This window comes from Tamandua tetradactyla, chromosome 23 (genome assembly GCF_023851605.1).
Source record: "Tamandua tetradactyla isolate mTamTet1 chromosome 23, mTamTet1.pri, whole genome shotgun sequence".
NCBI classification, from domain to species: Eukaryota; Metazoa; Chordata; class Mammalia; order Pilosa; family Myrmecophagidae; genus Tamandua; species Tamandua tetradactyla.
The window spans coordinates 11,955,915-11,964,427 of record NC_135349.1 but is presented as its reverse complement, the minus strand read 5'-3'; the positions used below and the strand labels follow the sequence as shown (position 1 = coordinate 11,964,427).

Here is an 8,513-nt window from a genome sequence, read left to right as displayed (position 1 = left end):
TGATGATATTGAGCATCTTTTCATTTGCTTATTGGCCATTTGTATACCTCCTTTAGGGAAATGTGTATTTGGATGCTTTGTCTATGTCAAAAGTTTTTAATTGGGTTATTTGTCTTCTTATTGTTGAGTTGAAAGAGTTCTTTGTATATTCTGGACCCTTATCAGATGTATGGTTTGAAAACATCTCTGAAGCACAAATGTTTAAAATTTTGGTGAATTCTAATGTATCTATTTTTTTTCCCCTTGTGCTTCAGGTGTCATTTCTCAGTGACTGATTCCAGGGCTTTTGGGCAGAAGAAATTCAAGATGAGCTTGGAGCTTCTTGGATATCAGAAAGCAAGGCAGTGCTCCAAACCAAAAAGATGGGGGTAGGTCAAAGGGACACCAGTGCCCAGTGGTCAAAGTAGAAATAATTGGAGCGAATCATAATGACAGTGTTGCATTATAGCTTAAGTACAAAATAAACGTCCAGGAGTCTATACTGATATAAGCAAATGATCGAAAACATAAATGAGGGAGGAGAGATGGCAGTCTTCCTTACGGAAGAATTCCATTTAGCACCTGCGGAAGGAGTGAAGGAAAGAGAAAATCACCCTTAGAACATTGCAGTAGCAATCGCTGCAGGCGAGGCCCCCCCATGGATGCTAAAATCAGTGGCGGAAGTTTAGGGAGAAACAGGATAGTCGCGTCATCTCAGTGTCACCCCCCCCCCCCCCAAGTATTTATGAACTACAAAGAGAAAAATCCTATTTTGCGGTGGAGAATTCTGGCTCACAGCACCTGAACCACCGATTAGTTAGCACAGCCAGGAATGAGACATTTCCACATCGGGCTCTCCCTGACCCACCTCTCGTGTCCTTCCCCAAAATGCACACCCTCGATCTAATCACGGGAACACGGCAGACAAGTCGGAGGACAAAACAACTGTTCAGTGATCTTCAAATGCTTCAAGGTCAGGGAAGACAAGGAGAGTCTGAGAAACTGTCGCACGCTAAGGAGACTAAGGGGCCCCGATAAATTAACGCCAGGTGAGAACCCAGAACAGAAAAAAGGACCTTAGTGGAAAAACTGGTGAAATCTGAGTAAAGCCTATCCTTCAGTTACCAGCGTCGTGCCAACGTTATTTTCCTAGCTTTGATCCTTGCTTTGTGCTTCTCTGAGGTGTTCAACATTCCAGGAAGCAAACGGTATATAGGAACTCTCTGTATTATTATTTTGTTTATTCTTTATGAGTTATTTATTCTTTTTTGCTGTCTTTTATTTCCCCACACCCCTGCATTATTTTTGCAACTCCTCTGTAAGTCTAAAGAGATTTCAAAATAAAAGTTAAAAAAGCAAAGTCATCTGTCCAGAGGGGCGTGCTCCACAGACTGCATCCGGGGTCAAGGGAGGCTCCTGGAGCTTCATGGCGGGGCCGGGTGATGCTGAGCGCTCAGGGAGGGATCTGCTGACCCCAAACACTGGACTATGGAGGGGCCCACCCACTCGGGCGGGGTCTCCCCTGGACCTGCAGCTGCTCCTGCACTCCTCTCTCCCCGCATCACTGCGGACCTGGCAACTGTCGTGCTCGGCTGGGAAAGTGGAAGAAACCTCCCTGGAGGAGCCTCCGATCTGGGGGCTTCTGCAGGGGCCCCATTTTGACCCCTAGATAGGGTTGGCTTTATCTGGTCCATTTCACAGATGAGGAAACTGAGGCTCAGGGAAGTAGAACAATGGGTCTGGGTCTCACGGGAGAGGGTGGTGGGTTGGGCTGCACCCCAAGGGTGTCCAGTGCCCCAGCGCCTTCCAGCCCGGTACTCTGTCCCTCGCCTCCTCCCCAGGCATCCCCAGCCCCCCTCCCCTCCCACTGCAGCATCTGAGGGCCAAGGCCGCCCCCTTGTGGTGGCTCCTCCAGCCTCCACCCCAGCCCTGCTCACACTGAGTGCTCCAGCCCCAACTTGGCTCTCTGTTGCCTCCACGCCTTTGGGCAACACCCTGTGCAGATACCCCACGCCCACTCTGTCCCCTCCCCCCGCCCCTCGCCAGCCCTGCTCTTCCCGGCAGGTGACGGGCTTAGGCCGAGTGCTGGCCTGTGAGATTCTGTCCTGCCAGGGGGGTGGGTTCCCAGGGAAGGAAAAATTGCAGGGAGAGGAGTAATAAAATGCTGTATCCAGGGCCCTCATTGTGGGAGGAATGGAAAGGTCCCTGAGGTCACAGTGCTGTTTGATACGTCCTGGTGTTGCGAGCAAAGAGTCCTGCTTGCAGAAGCACTTTGAGTTTCAGGGCTGGGCTGGTAAAAGAAGTCTGAGGACAGAGACCGTATATCGGAGATGCCAGCAACGCTAGCTCTGTCTGACATCAGATCCTATGCTGGCTGTTCTCCATTTGTGCCCACCTCCAGACCCGCTCTGCATCCTTCCCCACCCTGGCTGTGCCCCTGGGGACTGACCTTTAGGCGCTTGGGGTCAGTCAATGGCAGCTGCCAGCAGGAGGAGGGGGGCGGGACGAGAGAGAAGTCGGGGTATTTCTCCCCCAGCAGCTTCCCACCAAGCGCATCTTTGCCCTTTGGGGTGACAAGAGCTCCCCAGAGAGCCCCATGTGGGGTCCCTCTGTGGTGTCCTCACCTCTGCACTTGGCCCCTTCAATAAACCCCAGCTCACCCTTCGATGGTCTCACTGTCTCCTTCCAGTTGTATCTGCTGATACAACTCCAGGGAAGGGGCCAGAAGCTTCCGGACATATTCTACCGCTAACCTCCTGAGTCTTGTTCGGTCTCCTGGGAGGTAACCTCGGAGACAAAGCCCATGGCGACCAGGAAGCTTGCAAAAACTGTGCTGCTCCTTTGATCTATAGAACGCCTGCTGTGAGAAGCAGGTTTTCCCCCTACTTGAGTTGTAAATGAAGTTGTCAAACTTGTGCTCACTGGCTCATCACTATTGGGACGTCAGGGAGCTTTTCCTGTTGCTGGAACCCCCCAGCCCTGGCTTTTAGCTTTTTCGCAAAACGATACCTCTAACAGATTCAAATCCACACACAAGGCAAAGCAGGGCTTCTTCGGTATGAACTTCTCTCCCTTCTGGCAGTCTCGCTTGCCCTGGTCCTGGCTCTCCCAAAGGCTGCTCCCCTCATCTCAGGCTCTCTGACTTTGCTAAGATGGGGTCTCAGCCCCAGGGCTTCTTCAACTCCAGCCCTCATCAACCATTCACAGTCAAGTAGGAATTAGCAGACAGCAGAGACAAGACCTTATCAACTATTCACACTTGAGTTGGAATTAGCTGGCAAGAGGGAGCAGGACTTGGGACCAACTCCTGGCACCAAGGTGCCCATGAGCTGGGGAGAGGCTGGTGGGGGTGGGTGTCTTAGGATCCTGCAGAGAGAAGCAGACAACAGCACTGGAGGTCCTGGGCCTCAGTCACAAGCTTTATTGTTCCGAGCACGGACTTGCCATACTTCAACAATTCCACTTTGGGGAAGGGCATGGGAGGCCTTTGGGGGAGGGGGCCCATGGCTAAGCCCACACTCAGGGGCCCCCACTGGGTGGCTGAGGCCTACAATGGCAGATGCTCGTAAGGAAATGTCTCTCTGACACCCCATCTGGGGTCTGTGACCCCTGCCTGCAGTAGTGTGGTCGTGGGCTGTTAGTAGATTACTCGCCGCCTCCCCCGGATTGCGCGGAGCTGCCTGTGTACGCTGGAAAGAGCAGTGCTGACCCTGGATTAGGCCGCTATAGCATTGCTTCTGTTAGTACAACCACATGCGAGAGCTACCAGAAGCCAACGGGGGTTGGGGGGAAGGGGTGCCGCCAACGGGGAGCCACGAGGGGGCTGCAGCTGGGCAGGAAGCCGAGCACCCCCTACCTGCACCTGGAAGTGCTCAGACAGGTGGCCGGGGCTGCCTTATGGGAACACAATGGGCAGCAGGCTTGCCCCTGTAGCCCCCTGTGAAAAATCCCCACGGAGTTGAGGGAGGGTGGGGATCCCCGCAGCAACGCTGCTGCCCAGGTAGTAACCTGCTCTGGTGGGCTACAGGGCCAACGGTGGCTTTTCCCACCATACACAGGCCTGGGGCAACTCAGCAGGGCTTGAGCGGAAGAGGGGAGAGGCAGTGAGACCTGCCTTGTTCCCAACCTCCTGGGGGCCTTTTCCTAGCTGCAGGAGACAGGGCTTACAAACTCTGGGCAGGGGAGGAGGTGGGATCTTGCCTCACAAGACGGAAGGAGGCAGCAGGGGCCTCTAGGGCAGAAAACCCAACCAAGAGAGCCGTTGGCACGCAGGGGTCCTCAGGAGTGTGCAGGGCACACGCAGCTCTGCACACTTACCCCTGGGTGCCTGGATGTGTCTGCCTGCAGCTCTGGGTCAGCGGGGATGTGTGCAGCCGGGGCAGGGGCTCTGTCCTGGAACTCCAGCTTGTGCAGCTGAGTGTAGCTAGGACGCCTGTGTGTGCGTGTGCACCAGGTGTGTGTGTGCGTACGTGTCAGAGCCTGCGGGGGTGTGTCAGCAGGCAGGAGGCCCAGTCTTGGAACATCTAGTCAACCCAGGGAACAAGCATCAGACTGGTCAAATGGGCCTGGGAGCCTCGCTCTGGGCTCCTCTGTAGCCCGACACCCCCCCACCCCCCAGCTCCAAGCCAGGGCTTGTCCAAGGTCAGTGGAGAGGGCCGCGGGGCTTTCCTAATACTGTGGTTCCTGGTGAGCATCGGCCAGCAGCTTGGGGTGGGGGTGGGAGGTGTGTGGAAGGGGAAGTGTTTGTGTGTGTTGGGGCCGGGGAAGAGAGGGGCCCAGCCCACCCCCCATCAGGGAGCTGGGGGCCTCGTTGGGCAGCCGGGCCAAGGGGAATGTGTACCACTGTTTGAAGAGGCTCAGTATTTGGGGACAAGAGTCCCGGGGAGTGCCTCAGCCTGGAAGCAGCTGTGGAAAAGGCGAGTCACCCCTTCCCGGCTCTGACTTCCCACCTCCGTGCCTGTAAGGAGAAGTTGGGCCCCAGCCCCTTCTGGGACAATGGCGGCTCTGGGGCCTGGGGGACCCCAAGGGCAGGAGGGGAGGAAAGGAGGGCAGGGATGTGTGTGCAGGGCACCAGCTGGTCCTCAGGGCAGGTGGAGGAGGACAGACGGACCTGGCCGGAGACCCTCCAGCTCCCCCAAACAAACTCCAGATGTCCAGGCATTGGGCCTGCCGTACAACTCTCCATGGAAGGTCGCGCTTCAGGAAGCCTCCTGGGCCGGCAGGGGGTTCAGGGATAGGGGATTGTCCGCGGCGGGAGTACGTTATTGTTACAAACACTGTTCTTGTCTCCAAAGTGACAATCCTGGCTCCTGCCTGGAGGGAGCGCCACAGGGGCAGGCAGACGGGCTCTGGGTGGGCTGGACTGCTCCACCGGGTCCTTCCGGGTCAGTGCTTTTCCTAGGAGAGAGTGAAGGCAAGATCACCACGTGGACAGAAGGGGGTCCGGCAGGAAGGGGTGGGGCGGAAAGCATGCTGGCTAGAGCGAATAGCCTGTGCAAAGGCCCTGGGGTGGGGGAAAGACTGCTTGCTGTGAGCTCGGGGCAAGGTGAAGGAGGTGGGAGGAGCTGGATATGGGAAGTCAAGAGGAAGGGGCAAGCACAGATGGATTTGACAAAGAACTGGTGCTTGTATGGAGGCTGGACCACAGGGGATGAGAGCTGGGTTGTGGAATACTCAGCCATGAAAAGGAATGAAGTTCTGATTCAGGCTACCACCTGCAGGAACCTTGAAGGCAGTGTGCTAAGTGAAAGAAGCCAGCCACAGGTGGCCACTACTGTGTGATTCCACTGATATGAAATGTCCAGTACTGGGGGATCCATAGAGACAGACAGTCGATTAGTGGTTATCTAGGGTTGGGGGTGGGGGTGTGGGAGGGTAATGGGGGTGTGCAGTGATGGTTAGAGGGTTTCAGGATTTCTTTTTAAGGCAACAAAAATGTTTAAAATAGGCTGGGGTGATATTGCACATATCTGTGCAAAAACCACTGACTGTACACTTTAAACGGGCCAGCTGTGTGATATATGAACATCTCAACAGAGCGATCTAACAGCAACAGTTGGAAAGGAGACCCCAAGCCTCAGTTTTCACATCTGTAAACTGGGATGACACGTGCCTCACAGGGTTGCACACGGGGGGTGGGAGTGACAGCAGCTTCCAGGCAGCCTGGGCAGACGGAGGCTGCTCTGCAAATGCAGCCCTGCCTGCCCCCCACCCCACCCCTGCCACGTGCCCTCCGGTGCAGCTCCATGCTTCCACCCTGTCCCGAGGCTCCCTGCCCAATCTCTGTCTGGCCCTCACCTACGGAGCCTGACCCTGAGGACCTCCTGTCTCTACGTGAGCATGTCCTAAGGCTCCACTGTCAGAGCTGGAAGGAAGAGAGAGCCTCGCTGCCCAGGGTGAGACAGCACGCCGGGGACAGAGCTGGTTCTGCAGCCAGGCGCTGGACCCCTCCCATTTAATCAGGCTGGCCCCTAAGCAGCAAGTACTTTTAACACTGTGGGACCTGGGGGCAGGGGTGGGGTGGGCACAACGGGGTCAAAGCCGAACCCAGGTCCTGCCACTGAAATGCCACACAGTCAAGCGGACATGACTCTCGTGGAAGTCATGGGAGCCCCCAAGGCCCAAGAGGCTCTTATAATTTTGTAAAAACTAGGATTTACTGAGATTCCCCAAAGAGGAAAGGAAATGCTTATGTTAAAATTGTCAGCAAAGGAGAAAGCCCCAGAGGGAGCAGCCAGGAAGGGAACAGCAACAGAACCCGGAAGAGAAGGGAGAGGCCAGGAGGTGCTGCCAATGCCAAGCTAAGGACCCAGGGTCTCCGGTAGCCAGGCTCCTTGGGAAGAAAGCATCGCTTTGACGACGTCTTGTTCTTGAGTTGGAGTTTTTTTTTCCCCTACACTCCAAATCTGCATTTCTATTTGGGTTGATTGTAAAGTTTTGGTAATGGACGGTGGTGCCAGCACAATATTGTGGACGTAATTAACAGCACTGAATTATACCCATGAATGTGGTTAAAAGGGGAAATTTTCGGTTTATATGTTACTAGAATAAAAATTAAAACAACAACATTGGGACTGTACAGTACAAAAAACCCTACTGTCAACGAGACTATAGTTAACAGTACAATTATAGTTAATAGTGCAGTTATTAAAATGTTCTCTTTCATGAATTGTAACAGATTTACCCCATTAATGCAAGGTGTTCAAAATGGGGAAGTATTTGGGAACTCTGTAAATTACTCATAAAAGTAACTTATGAATTACTTTTCTTTAAACTTACAACTTCTCTAATAAAAAAAATTAGGAAAAAAAACAGGCAGCAAAACTGAATATGGAGTGGACTAGGTAATCTAATTTTTTTTTTTTTTTTTAACATGGGCAGGCACCAGGAATTGAACCCGGGTCCTCTGGCATGGCAGGTGAGCATTCTTGCCGGCTGAGCCACCATGGCCCACCCTATCTACTCTCTTAAAAGTACATATACGCAGCTTTGCAACCATCAGGTAGAAGCATCAGTGGATGCTAAAATCCAGGGGGAAGTTGTAATGAGCAACAGGTACTTGTGTGTTCCTGAAGGGTGTCCCCATAGGCAGCTTTGTCATTGCAAAAGGGCAAACACAGTGACCACACACAGCGGAGAAATCAGATGGCGCCCTGAGTAGGGGTGCCCAATTCACCCCACAGGTGAGGGCAGGTGTTCACTGCCTGCCCCCAGATGGGGGGCCTGAGAGGGACACAGTGTCACTTATGGAGCCTTCCAGCCAATAAGTGCCCTGCTGGACTCTAAGCATGGGGAACCTTCGGACAAATCCCACACGAGGAATGTTCTATTAAAAAAAAAAACAAAAGAATGAAAGTGAGGGGTAAGGGGTAGGGTATGTATAATCTTTTTTTTTCTGTTATTGTTTTATTTCTTTTTCTGAATTGATGCAAATGTTCTAAGAAATGATGAATATGCAACTATGTGATGATATTAAGAATTACTGAATATATATGTAGAACAGAATTATATGTTAATGTTTTTGTCTGTTCTTAATTTTTTTAATTAATAAATAAATTTAAAAAACAAAAGGAGCAGGAACCATCTTTCAGAAATGTCAATGTTATAAAAATCAGAGAGAAACTGAGGAACTATTCCAGATTAAAGGAGATTAAAGAAACATGACAAATACATGCAATATGTCGAGTTGACCCTGAAGTGAGGGGAAGAAAGTGGTCGAAGACACTATGGGTCAACTGAAAAAAATCGGAATATGGAGAGTTGCTTGGATAAAAATCTCGTATTATTGTTACATTTTCCAAGGCTGATGACTGTGCTGTGGTTATGGAAAATCATGTTCTTTTTTTTCCAGGAAATGCAGACTGAAGTAATTTAGGGCCATGACACATGCAATTATACCCAACTGGTTCAGAAGAAAATGATAAATAAATGTAATTATACACACACAGACATACAGAGAGCAAAAGATAAAGCAAACGGGGCAAAATATTGACTGTCAGTGGGTAAAGGGTATATGAACATCATATTTTTTTATT

General features: G+C 52.0%; 1 protein-coding gene across 2 annotated transcripts in view; it reads right to left on the bottom strand.

The window, feature by feature from the left end:
* Positions 1 to 3,378: 3,378 nt before the first annotated feature.
* The window catches only part of CLIP2 (CAP-Gly domain containing linker protein 2), an 86,790-nt gene continuing 81,655 nt past the window's right edge, over positions 3,379 to 8,513 (bottom strand). For both annotated transcript variants that reach the window (XM_077140976.1, XM_077140977.1), the window contains one exon: positions 3,379 to 5,376. In XM_077140976.1, coding sequence (XP_076997091.1) covers positions 5,365 to 5,376 — 12 coding nt within the window. In that variant the 3' untranslated portion in view covers positions 3,379 to 5,364. The remainder of the gene's footprint in view (positions 5,377 to 8,513) is intronic.